The sequence below is a fragment of the Telopea speciosissima genome, chromosome 11 (genome assembly GCF_018873765.1).
Source record: "Telopea speciosissima isolate NSW1024214 ecotype Mountain lineage chromosome 11, Tspe_v1, whole genome shotgun sequence".
Classification (NCBI taxonomy): Eukaryota; Viridiplantae; Streptophyta; class Magnoliopsida; order Proteales; family Proteaceae; genus Telopea; species Telopea speciosissima.
The window spans coordinates 41,553,583-41,571,070 of NC_057926.1; the positions used below are offsets into that span (position 1 = coordinate 41,553,583).

The following is a 17,488-nucleotide window of genomic DNA, read 5'->3' on the forward strand; positions in this document are numbered from 1 at the left end:
ATCCATGTTTCTTTGACCATTTTTACCCAAAACCAAAAATTCCTTCTTTAAAATGAATTTTTTTTTTTCTTATCTTTAAAACAAATGGTAATGTTTATAATATATGGAGTACATTATGTATAGATGTATGACATCCCAAGAAGATTATACATTTACCCTAAAATCTGTATTTTTTTTTTATTTTTTGGGTATTTTCTGAATTTATAAAATACTTAAAAAACTATAAAAAATCTGATTTTTCCATCTATACTCTTTCATTATAGTTTGATAAAATGTATAATTGGCTGAAATAGAATCAAAGACTTAGATTCATATATGTAGTACATTATGTCATTTTTTTTCATTATTTAAAAAAGTAAATAATGTGTAACTAGTTGTAGAAAATATAAAAATGTTTAAATATTGTTTAGGTCAACTTTGCTAGGTAGTAAATACATGAAAATGATGCAATGCATGACATGCATCATAATGTCTGTCTATACTTGTATAAATAATAAATTATTGATGTGTGGATTTGAATATTGTTTAATATATATCTTATATAGTTATCTACTTTTGTTTGGTATTTAGGACGATACCGCGACAACAAGACATTAGGTGGTCTTATTGTACCAAAATAAACAATAATAGATTGCATACACAGTGCAACTTCTGTGACACCCAACATCTTGGAGGTGGGGTAACTTGGCAAAAAGAGCACATGGCAGGAGGATATGGAAATGTTTCCAAGTGTACAAAGTGCCCTGTAGAGTTAAGTAGGGTAATGCAAAAACACCTTAGAGATTCCAATAAAAAATCCAAGCAAGCACATGATGATGTTGATGCATTGGTCGAAAATTTGATGGAAGATTTTGAAGATTATGAAGGATCGGATAAGGAAGCAGAGGAGGACCCAGAGTTGGCATTGGCGATGAAACAATCAAGACATGAAGCAAAAGAGCAACAATGGAGAGCTGAGCAATTGATTAGAAGTCAATCAGCTCGACCCAAGCAGGGCCCTGTAGATATTGGTGTTGGCTCCTCTTGTCGTCCATCTCTAAGTAAGGGTAAGCAGCCGGTTGGCCTTAGCAGAGTAACTAGTGTGAAGGGGATGTTTGACCGGTTTACAAAGAGTGGAAAGGGTAAGAGAAAGAAGAGCCCAGATATCAGAGACATGGATCCTAATGTCTATAGACCAAGGGATGCTGGCCAACAGAGGATTGAAGAAAGCTTTCAACCCAAAACACTTAGTAAAAAGATAGGCAGAGCAATCTCCAGATGGTTCCACAGTTCTATGATTCCACCACATAAGGCCAAAGATCCCCACTTCAAGGCCATGGTAAAGGAGATTCAGTGGTGTGGGAAAAATGTTAAACCACCCACACCTCATGAGATTGCTAGCCTTACTTGGATGAAATTGTCCAAGAGGTGCATGAGTATGTGGAAAGGTTCAAGGAGAAGTGGCCACTAAATGGAGTGACCATCATGTGTGATGGATGGAGTGGACCAACAAGATTATCCATCATCAATTTTCTTATCTACTGTGATGGAAGGACGATCTTCCACAAGTCGGTCAATGCATCTAGTGAAATCAAAGACGCCAATTACTTGTACAAGTTAATGGATGAAGTTGTGGAGGACATAGGAGAAGAAAATGTTGTCCAAGTAGTAATTGACAATGCAGCAAATTTCAAGAAGGCTGGTAAGTTGCTTATGTTAAAGAGGCAATATCTATTTTGGACACCATGTGCAGCTCATTGCATAGATTTGATGTTCAAGGACATAGGAGAATTGCCCAAGGTCCAAAAGTTGGTTGGTAATGCAAGGAAAATCACCAACTTTATTTACAACCATAGTTGGGTTTTGGCATTGATGAGGAGTTACACACAAGGGGATTTAGTGAGGCCTGCAACAATAAGATTTGCAACAAATTACATTGCAATTGATAGCCTCATTTCCCAAAAGCATGGGCTGCTACAGATGTTCACCTCTATTGAGTGGTTGACTAGCAATTATGCAAGGTTTGAAATTGGGAGATTTGTTCAAGATCTTGTCACCTCCTCAAAGTTTTGGGCTGCGTTGGGCCGACTTTATAATGTTATGATGCCACTCTTTTGTCTGCTTCGAGAGGTTGATGGGGATAAAGAGCAGACCATGGGTAAGATGGTAGAGGCCATGGGATGTGTGAAGAGAAAAATACATGAGAATAACCCAACATCAAACAAGAAGTATTTGAAGATTATATCCGATCGATGGGAAAATATGTTGGTTCAAGATGTTCATTGGGCAGGTAATCTTATAAGTATATGACTTTGGTTTCATTTTAAACACTTAGTAGTTAGTAAATTACTATTTATTTATTTATTATTAGAATTTCTAGGTTTCTAACCATCCATTACAAATCATGTGCAGCATATTATTTGAATCCGGATATCCAATACTCCAATGATATAGGGTGTAGACCGGATCTATTGCGTGCCCTAAGGAATGTTGTGAACAGAATGGAGCCAGATGTAGCAAAGGCCACACTTGCCATGGATGAGGTTAGAGCTAAATTAGTTGTATAAATGATTGAAACCAAGAATAGAGTGATTGGTGGAAGTGGAACTAACATTTTATTTTTTTTAATACCTCTCTAGGCTAAGTATTTTCGGGAGGCCACTCGTGGTTTTGCTGATAGAATGGCTATCCATGCTAGGAGCACACAACGCCCAGGTAAGTTAGGTTTACCTAATTTATTATATCATTTAAAATTTGTTTTAAGGTTTTGTCTTTTAATATTTCATTTATTATTGTGCAGCTGATTGGTGGCTCAATTATGGGGGTACTAGTGCTCCACCCTTAACCCGAATTGCAATTCGAGTGTTATCCCTGACGGCATCCTCTAGTGGCTGCAAATGTAACTGGAGTACATTCGGGTTGATACACACCAAACCCCGGAATCGTCTCAGTTATTCAAAGTTGGAGAAGCTAGTGTATGTCCATTACAACATGAAGCTGAAGCTTAAATATTTAGAGCTGGAAAGAGAAGGAGATTGATGTAGATGTCAACCCAATCGACATCAACCACCTACTTGATGATGAAGATCCAGTTAGAGCATAGATAGAGGATACCAATAAGGTATTGGTGATGGATCAATTAAGTGAGGATCGCCAGACAACCAAACCTGATCCAGTGATAGAGAGCATCATTCAACAGATGGATGAGGATGCAACACAGCTACCATCACAAGATCCTTGTCCTAATGTTGAAGAAAATGAAAGTAGCTCTGAAGAAGGTTTAGTTAAGAGGACGAGGTCAGGTCATCCGTATGGAGGAACTCAACATGTTGATGATGAGGATGAAGACGACGATGGTGATGATGATGGTGATGGTGATGGTGGCCATAAGGCTTCACAACATCGTGTTGGGGTTCAGTTCACATGTGAGGCAGGATACACACATACTACCCAAGATATGGATCATGGTCCTTAGCCTGTTGGCCATAAGACTTACTCGCGGAAGCTGCATAAGGGCAAGTCTGCCAAGCGTTCCCACAATCCATATGATAGTGATGTGCTTATGAGTGGCATGGAGTCACTTAGCATTAGTTTTGATTATGCTGGTGCTTCATTAGGCCATGGGCATTATGCATCAGGTTCTTCTTCAGGCTATGGACATGGGGCTTCTGTAGGGTATGGAAGTTATGGATACGGAGAGAATCAAGCACAAGCACAACCTAGTGCTTTCGTGACATTAGCCACTCCAGAGCAGTACACACGATTCTACTATGAGTGGGAGAGTACACTACCATCGATATTTTAGTGGCTCGATATTGTGCTTATGTTCGGACAGACACAACATCATCCTAGTCGCTCCTATTGTTGAAGACCCTTACAGACATGAGTTTGATCCACCCCGACATTCTTCATGGCAATAAAGTGACTCTACATGTAAGGAATTTCATCTTTTAATCTTTTATAACAATTTCAAAGTGCCGCACTTGTCTAGTTATTGATTATTCACAATTCTTAGTATATATGCATGATATATGACACAAATTGCTTGTTTATATTGTTTTTTGTGTCCAAAAGTGTATTTTCATGTGTATTTTGATCATTTTCATGTGTTTCTGCACCGATCGATACATATCTCCTATACGATACGATACGATACGTCTCTTAAAATCGCCTGACCGATACGATACCCGATACCAATACTTAAATCCTTGGGTTCAGCGACCCTCCAAGGTTGGCCGGTTGGGGTCAGTAAGGGATAGGTTGATTTTACAGTGTTTTGGGCTCTTGGCCCCAACACCCAAGCTGACATGCCCCTTACCAGTTTATTGGTGTCCTCCCTTCACTTCGGTAAAACTCAATGTGGATGGTGCTTGTCGGGGCAATCCGGGCTATGGAGGGGTTGGAGGGGTCATCAAGGACTCGAATGGTGTAGTCCTGGCAGCCTTTTCAAACTTCTATGGTGCCTGTACCAATTCGATAGCTGAACTCAGAGCATTGAGGGATGGTTTGGCTTCCTGCCAAGGATTAGGTATTTTCGACATGGTGGTTAACTCGGACTCCGAGTCCATAGTCAAAATGGTAAACCAAAAGAGGTGTTCCTTGTGGAAGGGGTGGTATTGGTTCCAGGAGGTGCTGGAGTTGGTTTCTTCTGCCCGGGCCTTTGTGACCTTTGCGTTTTGAGAAAGCAATAGGGCAGCTGATTGGTTGGCAAACCTTGCTTGCGACTCTGGGTCGTCTAACATCTTCCATCAGGGCTTCCTACCTTCCGGGATGCTCCAGGATATTCTTCGAGAGGACAAGGCTGGACTACCGATTCTCAGGAAATAGCACTTGTGATTTTGTTCCCCTTGTAGGGGTAAGGAGTGACAGTGAGGACTTGAGAGTGCTTGCTCAATGGGTTGGTTAAGGTAGAATGTCCCCCCCCATGTATTCTTTATTATTTTTGGATTATCAATAAACTTTTAGGGGCTGGCCCGGGTCCCACGTAATATTCGGGTTTTAAAAAAAAAAAAAAAACAAAAAAAAAAAACGAGTTAAGGGTCAAATTGTTTCGATGGATTTTGCATGATTTCAACACTGTTTCAGTAATTTCGCAAGTTTCAACCTGAATACCTATATAAATTCACTTCTCCATCGAAACTTGAGGAAACCTGGCTCGAAACTAGGACAGACACTTATTTATGTGAAATATCATTTAAGTAAGGGTAAATTACACGTCACCCCTTGGTTTTCAAATGAAACTCAGATCACCCCCTGATTTTTGAAAAAACTCAAATCACCCCCTCTACAGTAACTGTGTTAGTCTGCTGTTAGTTATTGGTGTGAAAGACTATTTTACCCTTGTACTAAAACATTAGAATTAAATTTACAATACTACCTACCCTTCCTTCATCTTCAACATTGGTCAGGTGTAGTTTAAGGATTTAAATTATTTAACTGGCTGACATCATCACCTAACAGCATAAAACTAACGGTAGGGACTAATTTGTCATATTGGGGTCTAAACCAGGGGGTGATTTGAGTTTTTTCAAAAACCAGGGGGTGATCTGAGTTTCATTTAAAAATCAGGGGGTGACATGAAACATTTACTTAAGATATTATTCATGAATAAGCAAATACCCCCTATTTGAATCCAATAAAAATAGTTAAAAAATAAATTCTAAAAGGATAAAAAGTCAACACACCAATTCAAGAACAAAAACTGGATTTTCGGTGGTAGATTTTCAACTTTTAAATGCTAGTTTTTTTCTCAAATCTAAAAATTCCATATATCTTAATATGATAAAACATTGCTAAGAACCAAAACAATAGTAAAATATTCATTTTTTTTTCTAAAAATTTATTTCCATTCAGAGCACTCCAAATTAAGTTTTTTTACCAAAACATAGCTCCTTCAATATAAAACAGATTTAAGCAATCTTGGATTTGTTGGATAGGTTTGTGATCCAAGATTGCTTAAATCCGATTTATATTGAAGGAGTTATGTTCCGGTCAAACCTTATTTGATATGATGTTCAAGAACAATATATACTATCAAACTTGGGTCAAAATCACAAGTATTATTTTCAGTGTTCTCTTTGTGAAACTAATGCATGGATTAGGTTCAAAATGTCAAAAGTAGGCATCACAACAAGAATCAGGGCAAAGAAACAACTTATAGGCCTCAAAACCAAGATTTTGAGTTATCCTAGAGAAAGTACCAAGTTTCGACTGAGATATGGTTGAAACCTTGGAAATCTCAATTTCTAGCTAGTCGAAACCAGTATCGACACCGAGTTCTTGAACCTTACACGCATGCGACCATAGGAAGAAAAAAAAACACATCTTTCCCTGGAGCTAACTTCAGATAACAAAGGATCCGAAACACAACTTATAAATGTGTAGAATAGGGATCATGCATATATTGTCTAACCAAACTTACAACATAAGCAATATCTGGTCGAGTATGTGAAAGATAGATCAATCTCCCAACCAATCTCTGATAGCAGCTTATTAATTGGCTCACCATCCTTACTTTTGAGATGAGCATTAGCCTCAAGAGGTGTATTTGTAGGTTTGCAGCCTAACATCCCGGTCTCTGATAAGAGATCAAGGGTCCTTTAAGACAAGAAGATATCGCGAGTGGAGTGAGCAACCTCAATACCAAGGAAATACCAAACCTTTCCCAGATCTTTAATCACAAATTCCTTTCCCAAATAGGTCTTCTGATGAGATATTTCAGTAGGATCACTTCTAGTGACAACAATATCATCAACATATACAATAAGTATAGTAATGTGATTGCCTGATTTTTTTATGAACAAAGTATGATCAACATTGCTTTGCCTGTATCCAACTGAAATCATAGCCTTGTGGAAACGACCAAACCAATCCCTGGGAGACTGCTTCAGTCCATATAATGCCGGCTTCAATTTGCAAATATTTCCTTGTGCCCCCTTGGAAGAAAAACTATAAGGAATCTCCATATACACTTCCTACTCAAGCTATCCAACTGAAATCATAGCCTTCTGAAAACGACCAAACCAATCCCTAGGAGACTGCTTTGGTCCATATAATGTCGGCTTCAATTTGCAAATATTTCCTTGTGCCCCCTCGGAAGAAACCTAAAAGGAATCTCCATATACACTTCCTCCTCAAGCTCACCATGGAGGAATGCATTCTTCACATCCAATTGTTGCAGTTCCCATCCAAAGTTGACTGCACAAGAGAGGATAACTCTGATAGTATTCATCTTCACAACTGGAACAAAAGTCTCCTAGTAATCTATCCTATAGGTCTGGGTAAAGCCTTTGGCAACCAGTCTGGCTTTGTATTTGTCCACTATTCCATCCACTTTTTGTTTAACTGTAAATACCCACTTGCACCCCAGGTTTCTTTGTTAGAGGAAGAGAAACCATCTCCCAAGTGCCCTCATCTCTTCAAGCATAGCATTTTTCCAAAGAGAATCCGCTAGTGCCTCCTTCCAATTCTGAGGAAGGGAAACGGAAGACAAGGAAGAGACAAAAGCATAATACGAAGTCGAAAGAGATTTATATGAAACAACATTAGAGATAGGATGTTGAGTACAAGACCTGATTCCTTTTCGAACAGCAATAGGTAAGTTAAGAGAAGAATCACCAGGAGAAAAGAGATAACCAGAAGGTGCAGTACAACATGGGTCAGAGATTGACGGTTGACGTGACACAGTGGTGGTGGTATCTACTTGCTTCCTTTGAGGACAACGAATAGGTGTACGAACATACACCTGTAGAGGTCCAATCTCCCCCTTGAATAGGAAGATTCTCCTTCTCAACCACAGTATTTTTTTCAATAGCACCAGTATCATCAGCGTGAAATATTGGAATATCAAGAGGAGCAACAAGCGCCACATATTCCCCATGGAGAACACTCTCCCCCTGAAGAGGTGACGATAAAGAATAATAGGCTTCAGACTCATGAAAAACAATATACATGGTTACCAAAAGATGACAAGGAGGATGGTAACACTTATAACCTTTCTGTGTAGCAGAATAGCCAAGGAAAATACACTTGAGATCCTGGAGATCAAGTTTCCTATGAAGATCATGATTACGAGCAAAGCAAACACAGCCAAAGGTTCTTGAAGGAACAATGAAGGAGGACAAGCCTAAAAGCACATCAAGGGGACAATGGAAAGGTAAAACACAGGTAAAGCAGTGAGAATAGCCTTGCTCCAAAAACGGGCAGGTACATTCATAGAAAACATAAGGGATCTTGTCACTTCTAACAAGTGCTGATTTTTGCGTTCAGCAACACCATTCTGAGAAGGGGTATTAGCATAGCTGATTTGATGAAGGATATCCTGATCAGCAAGGTACGATTAGAAGGGACCTTCCATAAATTCCTTGCCATTATCAATGTGATGGATTTTAATCTTTGCATCAAATTGGGTCTGAACCATGCAGTGAAACAACTGAAAACAACAAAATAGCTTATTTTTGTGGTGTACTCAAGGTTTAAAGTATCGGTATCGGGTATGGAGGGTCCCCCTCCTCGAGAGGAGCACCCACCTGATCCTCCTCATCGTGGGGTTGCCTCGGGTGGGTCTGCTCCCTCTTTCGCAACTGTGGTGTCTCGTTCATTGGCCCCTTCTTTCTCTGCAAAGTCCCAAGTGGACATCTCGGTGAAGCAGCCATCATCATTCTATGGAGAACCTGTGGTGTTCTTCTCGAAGGAGGAAATCGATCTCTCAGAGCAGGCTTTCTCGTCTACGCTGATCGCCAAGTGCAGCCATGGAAGACCTTCGCTATACGCGATTAAGTCCTTACTCCATAAAAGTCTTTTTGTGCAGGGTAATGTGGTGGTCTCAACATTGGACAGGCATCACGTTTTGCTGCGTTTCTCGGCAATGGCAGATTTCGTGAAGGTATGGCTAAAGGAGCAAGTTTATATTCAGCGGTTTCTCTTTCGGTTCCTGAAGTGGTCGTCTGCTTTCGTTTCTGGTTGGGAGTCACCCCTGGTTCCTGTGTGGGTCTCGATGCCGGGCCTGCCCATTAATTTCTACCAAGGAAATTTCCTGGTTTCAATCGCTGGTGCAATAGGGAAGCTATTGAAGGTAGATCGCGCGACTGCTGTTGTTACAAGGACAGTTGAGGCTAGGTTCTGCGTGGAGGTTGATCTCAGGTGTGAGCTGCCATCAAAGGTCTGGATTGGGTGTGGAGCAGAGGGATTCTACCAGAGGGTGGTTTATGAGAAGCTGCCTGTGTACTGCGCTTTGTGTTCAAAGTTAGGCCATGTGAAGGAAGTTTGCAGGAAAGCTCGAAATTCAGGAGGGGCTGCAACTCAGCCGGATGTCACTGCGAGCTTGCGGGAACGGCGTGAGGAAGTTCCAGCGCTCCATGCTCAGACAGGCAACAGGGACAGCAATGGAGTGTGTTCCGACTGGGGAAGGAACTTCACGGGGTGAGGAGAGGAGGCTGTCGATGACTGCCCAACGACAAGGTCCTCAAAGACGGTCTGGCCAATGGAGGCAACCTGGTGCCTTTGCAACAGCCAGGGATGGCGCGATGGGTGGTGTTGAGGAGGATCGTAGTGTGCTTCCGGTGAGTGTCCCGACCATTGGAGAGCCAAGGGTAGCCGAGGAAGGAAGGGCAGCAGGGACTTTTGCACTGCCGGCGTCGGAGGAGGTGACGGGGGTTCAGCCTTTTGCGGTGGGTGATCTTTCTTTAAAGGAGGCTCCAATCGATATTGATGGAGTTGGCGTGAATAATGGGCAGTGTGAGTTGGGCAGTGATGTGGGGTTGGAGATGCAATCTCAGGAGGACTTAGGGGTGCTTGAAGGTGCCTCGGATTGGGTTTCCAGGGGGTCAGCTGCTAGTGGAGGCTGTTCGCAATCTGTGGGGGAGCACTCTACATTTTTCTTTCGGCATAGGGACCCGTCTAGGCGCACCAGGGACGATTCCCAGGTGGCGGAGTTGCCTGCTCCCACCTTGGACCGAGAGGCCTTGTTGGAAAGTTTTCGAAGATTCAACGCTGTGATCGAAAGCAAAGTTCGGCGAACAGTTGAAATAGGTAGCCTTCGGGGGCGCGGGCAGAGAGACGAACAAGGCAAGTGTCTACTCGTGCTACGCTGCTCAGGGCGGGAAATGTTTACAAGAGGAAGAAAATCAGGAAGACAAGGCGGGGTAGGCCAGCCAGGGTGGAGCCGAACCAGCGCATCACAAGGTCCATGGGATCGATAGACACACTCCAAACTGTTTCCCAATGAATTGCTTGTTTTGGAATGCTCGAGGAATAGGAAACAAGCCAACTTCAAGGCGGCTGAAAGCTTTAGTGAGTCAGCATAATATTGACTGGGTTGCAATTGCATAACCTAAAGCGCAGAAGACTAAGGGGCAGAAGGTTATGAGAAGGATTGGATTGGATTCCAGGCATATCCAGGACAGATTGTGGATTTTTTGGAGGAAGTCAGTGCAGGTAACAATGGTGGAGGAGCACAACTAGTACGTCACCCTTAGATGTGTTGATGCAAGGGTGGGAAGTTTTTTCATTTCCTTTGTGCATGGGCTGTGCACGGCAACTGAGAGGAGGGAATTGTGGTCTAGCTTGGACGCTTTCTCCAGATCTATTGATGAGCCTTGGGCGGTGGGGGGCGATTTCAATGTAGTGGCTGCCCCGATGGAAACAGTGGGGGGTCGCCCTACTTGTTCTCACTCCTTCGAGGAGTTTGGCAGCTTTGTTAGTGGGGCTGGTCTCATGGATGCGGGTTACACTGGCAGTATTTTCACCTGGTCAAATAACCAAGAGGGCACCAGAAGGGTTTTGGCCAGATTGGATCGCTTCCTTGTTAATGCGGAGTGGCCTGGGACTTACCAAAGGACTGAGGTCACTCATTTTAACCGGACTTGTTCAGATCATGCCCCTATTGGGGTATCCTTTGCAATCAGTGGTGACCGGGGTTTCTCGTCCTTTAAATTCCAACAGATGTGGCTGTTGCATCCGAATTTCATGGGGTTTGTCAAGAGCCAGTGGGAGAAGCCGGTTGTGGGTTCTCCGCTCTGTGTTTTGTTTCTAAAGCTTAAAGGTCTTCGCGGAGCACTGTGTCGTTGGAACGAAGAGGTGTTTGGCAACATCCATCAGAGGGTCAGGGATGCAAAGGACTGTGTTAGCAGGGCAGAGGCAGAATCAGACCAGTGCAACAGTGAGGAGGCTAGGGGGGCTTTGCAAGCAGCCAAGGAGGCTCTTCAGGGGGTTCTGTTGCAAGAGGAAATTTTCTGGAGGCAAAAGTCTAGGGCAACCTGGTTGAAGGAGGGAGATCGAAACACAAAATTCTTCCATTCTTTAGTAAAGGTAAGACGAAGGAAAGCTGGTGTCCACAAAATTAGAGGAGGGGGAGAGTGGATCTCGGACCCCGATGCGATTCAAGCGGAGGCAGTGCAACACTTCTCGAGAGTCTACACTTCTCAAGGGTGTGTAGTGGATGAGGGGTTATTGGCTTTGATTCCCAGGGTGCTCTCTGATGCGGACAACTCCTTCCTACTGTGGATTCCATCAATGGAGGAGGTGAGGACGGCAGTTTTTGCCTTGTCTGGGGACAGTGCTCCAGGCCCTGACGGCTTCTCAGGGATTTTCTTCTCAGCCTGTTGGGAGTTAGTGGGGCATGATGTGTGGGAGGCTGTTTGGGATTTTTTCACAACCGGGGTCCTCCCAAGAAGCTTCACGTCGGCCAATCTGGCGCTCATCCCTAAAAAAGAGAATCCGTAGGTGATGGCAGATTTTCGGCCTATTAGTTTGTGTAACTTCTCCTACAAGATCCTGGCAAAGATTATTACCACTAGACTGGCAGGGCTACTTCCATCTTTGGTGGCAGAGGAGTAGGATGGCCAAGGCTTATGACCGCCTGGAGTGGGAGTTCCTCTGGCTTGTCTTGGAAAGGTTTGGCTTTAGTGAGGCGTGGATAGCCCTGATTAAGAAGACGGTCGAGAACTGCTGGTTCTCAATTGTTTTGGGGGGCAAACAGTCGGGTTTCTTTAAATCTTCCAGGGGGTGCGACAGGGAGACCCCCTCTCCCCCGCACTATTTATTCTAGCAAAGGAGGTGCTTAGCAGGGGTTTAAAAGGATTGTTTGTTGATGGCCTGGCAGCCTATTATAGGCTTCCGAGGGGATGTCCAGGAATTTCACATAGCCTCTTTGCGGATGACACCATTATTTTTTCCAGGGGATTGAAGAGCTCGCTCAAGCAGATTATGGGCTTCATCACCAGGTACGAAGGGTTCTCTGGCCAGCTGGTTAATAGGCAGAAGAGCTGCTATGTACTCGGCGACAAAGCTGCAATGGCTGCAGCACATATGGTGGGGGTGGTAACTGGGTTCCCCAGGAAGTCCCTTCCTATCACTTACCTTGGAGCCCCCCTGTGGTCGGGAAGAATGAAGATTAATCTCTTTGATGGGCTAGTAGGGAAGATCAGAAGTAAGGTGGCGGGGTGGAAGGGTAGGTTGCTGTCCTCTGGGGGCCGTGTGACGCTCTTGAAGCATGTATTCTCTTCCATGCCAATTCATATCTTGGCTACTCTGGACCCTCCGAAAGCGGTCTTGCGTAGTTTGCACAAGATCTTTGCTGACTTTCTTTGGGGCAGCTCTGAATGGGACAATCGCAGACACTGGATAAGTTGAAGAAGGTTTGTAGGCCTATGGCGGAAGGGGGTCTTCGTGTTAGACTGCTACAAGATGTGGGGACTGCTCTCAGATTGAAAGAGTTTTGGAAGGTTTTGTCAGAGCAAACACTGTGGAGTGAATTTTTCAAGGCCAAGTATTTCAAAAATTTGCATGTCCCTTGGGCAGGGCGGATTGGGACAGAATCTAAAACCTGGCGCAACACCATGGAGTTCAAGGGGTTTGTTATGGAGAGGTCTAGGTGGTTGATTGGGGTTGGCAACATCTATTTCTGGCTGGATAACTGGGTGGGAGTTGGCCCTCTCAAACTTCGTGGATAACGGTTTGCTGGTGGATGTGAACCTGTGTGTTAAAGATGCAGTTAATGATGAGGAGGCCTAGAAGGAGGAAATCCTAAGCCTCATCGATTCAGAGGCAATCAGGGACTGCATCAGGTCAGGGGACTTTACGCTCTCTAACAGGGATGACTTGTTGATTTGGACTCCGGTGAGTGATGGCCGTTTCTCCTCTAGATCAGCATGGAATGAAGTCAGGCAGAGGGACCCCGAAAGATCCTTTGCTAAATGTATCTGGAATCAGTCGGTGCCTTTGAAATTGGGGTTTTTTGTTTGGCAGCTTCTAGTGGGTAAAATTCCCATTGATGATGCTCTTATGGCCCTTGGCATCCCCTTAGCATCAAGATGCAATTGTTGCGGACAGCCAAGGAGGGAAACCGCAAACCACTGTTTGGGTGCTGGCGGAACGGCAACGAAGGTATGGAAGTATTTTTCACGGCTTTTGGACATCCCTTATTTGCCCACACAGGATGTTAGAAGTCGGATTTTATTCTGGCAAGGCGCAGGGAGTCACAAGAGCCTCAATGACTACATTGGCATTTTGTCGGCGCTGATTGTCTGGGAACTTTGGAAAGAGAGGAATAACAGAAGGCATAAGGAGAAACGTCGTAGTGCAGCCTCCATCATTGAACATATCAAGGGATGGGTAAGGGAGGTTCAGTATCCCCCTAAGGTTGGTGGTTTGGGGTCCCCTAGGGATACCTTAATTCTTCAGTGCTTTGGACTAGTGGCCCCTCGGGCAACGATGAAACAGCCCCTTCCGATCTATTGGCGTTCCCCTTTGCGGTCTGTGAAATTAAATGTTGATGGAGCTTGTAAAGGAAACCCAGGGATTGGTGCGGGAGGAGGGGTGATTAGGGACCACTTAGGTGTGGTGCTGGCAGCCTTTGCAAATTTCTATGGAGAGTGCACTAATGCCATAGCGGAGCTCAGAGCATTAAGGGATGGCTTGAAATTATGTCAGGAGCTAGGACATGCAGACGTGGTGGTAAACTCTGACTCGGCTACTACTGTAAGTATGGTCAACCTCAAGAGATGTAACTTATGGAAAGGATGGTACTGGTTCCAGGAGGTTTTGGCACTGGTCATTCAGACACGGGCCACAGTGTCCTTCGCCTTTCGGGAAAGCAACAGAGCGGCAGATTGGCTGGCTAGAAAAGCTTGTGATACAAGCGCTTCTCTCACCTACTCCCAAGACTGCCTGCCTGGGGGGAGCTTTGCAAGGATCATTAGGGAAGACAAGGCTAGGTTGCTAGTTTTCAGGTTCTAGCAGGTCTCCTTTTCGCTTGTATGGGTCAGTTCGATGAGGGTGTACTGGAGTGGTTAAATGATCGGGAAAGGGGTAAGGCGGGATGTCCCCCCCTTGTATTCTTTGATTCTTTTGATTGATTAATAAAATTCTAGGGGCTGCCCCGGGTCCCAGTTAAGTTTGGGTTAAAAAAAAAAAAAGTATCGGGTATCGGGTATCGGGTATCGTATCGAAAGGATGATTTTAATAGACGTATTGTATACTACAGATACGCACGGAAATGGTCAAGATACATATGGAAATTCACTTTGGAGCAAAAAAGTGTATTTCCATGTGTATCTTGACCATTTTTAAGAAAACTTACCTTTTTTTGTGAAATCTCCTTAAATCTCTAATCTCAGTTTGTTGGATGATGCAAAGGATGATGTTGTAGCACTCCTTGATTCATTTTTTAGTATCGATCAGAAGCCCCAACTCCAAAAGCGTGAAAAAACTTGGTTAAATGGAAGATTTCAAACTCTAGGTTGGGAGTTTCCCTTCTTTTTTCATCCTTAATGAGTGTTGTATCGAGTCTATGACTCAAAATGGCTTTTTTATGGTTTGTATCGATTGTATCGGTATGTATCAAGCCGTATCAGCCAATACATATCGATACATACTGATACGTATTAAAGCAACCCATAGAACCCTTTATCAGGCGTATCGATGGTATCAATATGTATTGGTTGTACCGTATCGTATCGGCCAATACATTTCGATACCATTTGAGACAGTCCATTTTTAAAAAAAAAATGGAGACGTTTCGGCTGATACAATACTGTATGTACTGATACTTTATACCAAAGTTAGCCCTATGGTAACCTAAATGGATCTTATTTTGGTTCACATGGCAAGGTATGAGAACCTACTGGAAATATGTCCAAGTGATTGATATGCTTTAAAAAGTAAAGAAGAACATTTACTGCAGTGGTGACTGACCGACTCTGAACAGAGCGGACAACCAGTAATGATCCGCTGGTTACCGAGAGCACCCTTATGCAGACAGATGCAAGGTCAGTCGACCAGCATATCATCAGGAGGATGTCCAAGAGGTGTTCTTCGCAATCTACACAGCAGCGGTCGACTGGAGTTCAAAAAATAGATCCGTTTGAAATCATAACGGCTAGTTTTTTTTTACTATTGGAATATGGCCTATAAATAGTGGAATGGCCTGAGTTTCAACAAGAGACTTTCGGGCAAATACATGGAAACTCTGTCGGGCTAATATCGTGAAATATTCCACCGCCTATGTGCTTCAACTTGCAAATCTAATGAGCTAGTAGGCAAAAGAGGCTGAGAGAAAAGAGCTTGAACTTGCATATCTAAACATCCATTGAGCATGAGCCACTAAGCAAAGGGTATCAACAGTGCTACAACTTGCATATTCGCCTGTAAAGAGGTAACTTGTGTTTTGGCCTTTGAGCAATTGTGAATCACCTCTTGTGATTGTATGGTGAAGGGAATTGAGGCCCTAAACTTTGGTTGAGTGTTTCTCCTACTCTGCAAAGAGAGTGTGTTAAGTGTTTCTCATACTCTTCAAGAAGAGTGTGGTTGATCTCGGGGAGATCTGTGTGCGAGTGTTTTCCCTACCCTGCAAGGAGATTGGTTAGTGGAATTCCAAGCCGGTGAAGGCTTTGGGAGTGGACGTAGAACAGTATTGAGGCTGTATCGAACCACTATTAAACTTGTGTGTGTTGTATCTTTTTCCCTTTATCTCCTTTGTTTATTTCTTTGTTTTTAACTAACAACAATTGGAGATTTGAGATAACTTATTACAGAGGGTTTCAAAAGAAATTTCGAAGTTCGGGTTTTATTCCGCACTTCCCAATTCACCCTCTGGGTTGCCTATATGGTCCTACGTTTGTTTTCTTTTTATCATGTACGTTTCCTAGAATATGAAGCCGCTTGATCAAATGATATATATATATATATATATATATAGAGAGAGAGAGAGAGAGAGAGAGAAAGTCCACTGTGAACCCTCAAAAAATATCTTTTATCAAGTACGTTGATAAAAATGCACATATATGAGAGTTGCATGCCTTTTCTCACCCTTTGGCTATAAGTATATTATTAAGTAAAAAGAGGAGATGCCAAGAGCGATAAGATCTTTGAAACTACATGGTAAGTAGCTCCATGCATTGTGAAAACAAATCCGAAATCTATTCCTTGATTTTCTAATTTTTCAAGAAATTATGCAGAAGCTATAAAAAATAAAGTAATTGCACATAGCATGCATAGTTGATCTAAACGAGCATTACCTTTCACCTGAAAGTTGAAGAAATTCCTCCCACACAGAGTTACAATAAGCATTACCCAGCGCACGAAAGAGTTCCATGATAGTAGGCTCCCAGACCTTGACATCTAATATTATAGATCTCACCTGCAGTCGATATGGCATTTATTAGTTAAGTTTAAGTAATATTATATTATATTATAATTATAATAATATAAAAGCATGAATCCATTACTACAAACTAGTATTAAAAGAATGTCCGATACTAGTTTCATTGACTCCAGTAGATTTCTACACCAAATGTAATAAGGTATCTAACTGGAAGTCAGCAAGGTATGTATGCAGGAGTCTAAACTTTTTGCAGTAGTGTGTAGAGCACGACAATATGTAATGGCTCACAGACATTAAGCTATGTCTTACATAATAAAGGATCAAATAAAAAATTAAATTTTCAGTATGAAACTAGCGATAGATAGGCCATTGTTTTCAAGGAATGCCTGACTTGACTTGGATAGTAATTTCCAAATACAGACTCTAAAAAAGGGCTTGTTCTGTTTTAAAGAAATCATGGTTCTAAAAGCTAAATTTAGCATCAAAAGTTGCTTTCTCAGCATTAAAGCATGTTTTCCAAAAGTAAAGATCAAAAGGATACATGAATGGACCAGATCACTTGCTGTCTCTAAGCTAAAGGCTTTAAGCACTGATTTTTCCAGCAGTGCCAAGTTGTGGAAAGGATGCTAAAAGGGGAACAGATAGAGAAACAGAGTTAAGAGTAACGAATGCTAAAGTACATTGCTTCAACTCTTAGGGTCCTAATATAGACTAGCTCTCCCAACCATTCAGAATCATTCGATGGTAGTCATTGGCTCATTTTTCACTCCATACCCCTAACTGCCCAACCAAGCAGCAACAAGTGTACACTTGGCGGGGCTTTCTTATAAGACTTGCACACCACCATTGAAATGGCCAGAATACCATTGTTTCTTCAATATCAAATGAATTGCATATATTAAATGGGGA

At 42.7% G+C, this 17,488-nt stretch overlaps 1 protein-coding gene across 6 annotated transcripts in view; it reads right to left on the reverse strand.

The window, feature by feature from the left end:
* LOC122645974 (ADP-ribosylation factor GTPase-activating protein AGD2-like) overlaps positions 1-17,488 on the reverse strand; it is a 128,664-nt gene that overhangs the window by 15,448 nt on the left and 95,728 nt on the right. For all 6 annotated transcript variants that reach the window (XM_043839409.1, XM_043839408.1, XM_043839410.1 and 3 more), the window contains one exon: positions 16,494-16,615. In XM_043839409.1, the coding sequence (XP_043695344.1) occupies positions 16,494-16,615 (122 nt within the window). The remainder of the gene's footprint in view (positions 1-16,493; positions 16,616-17,488) is intronic.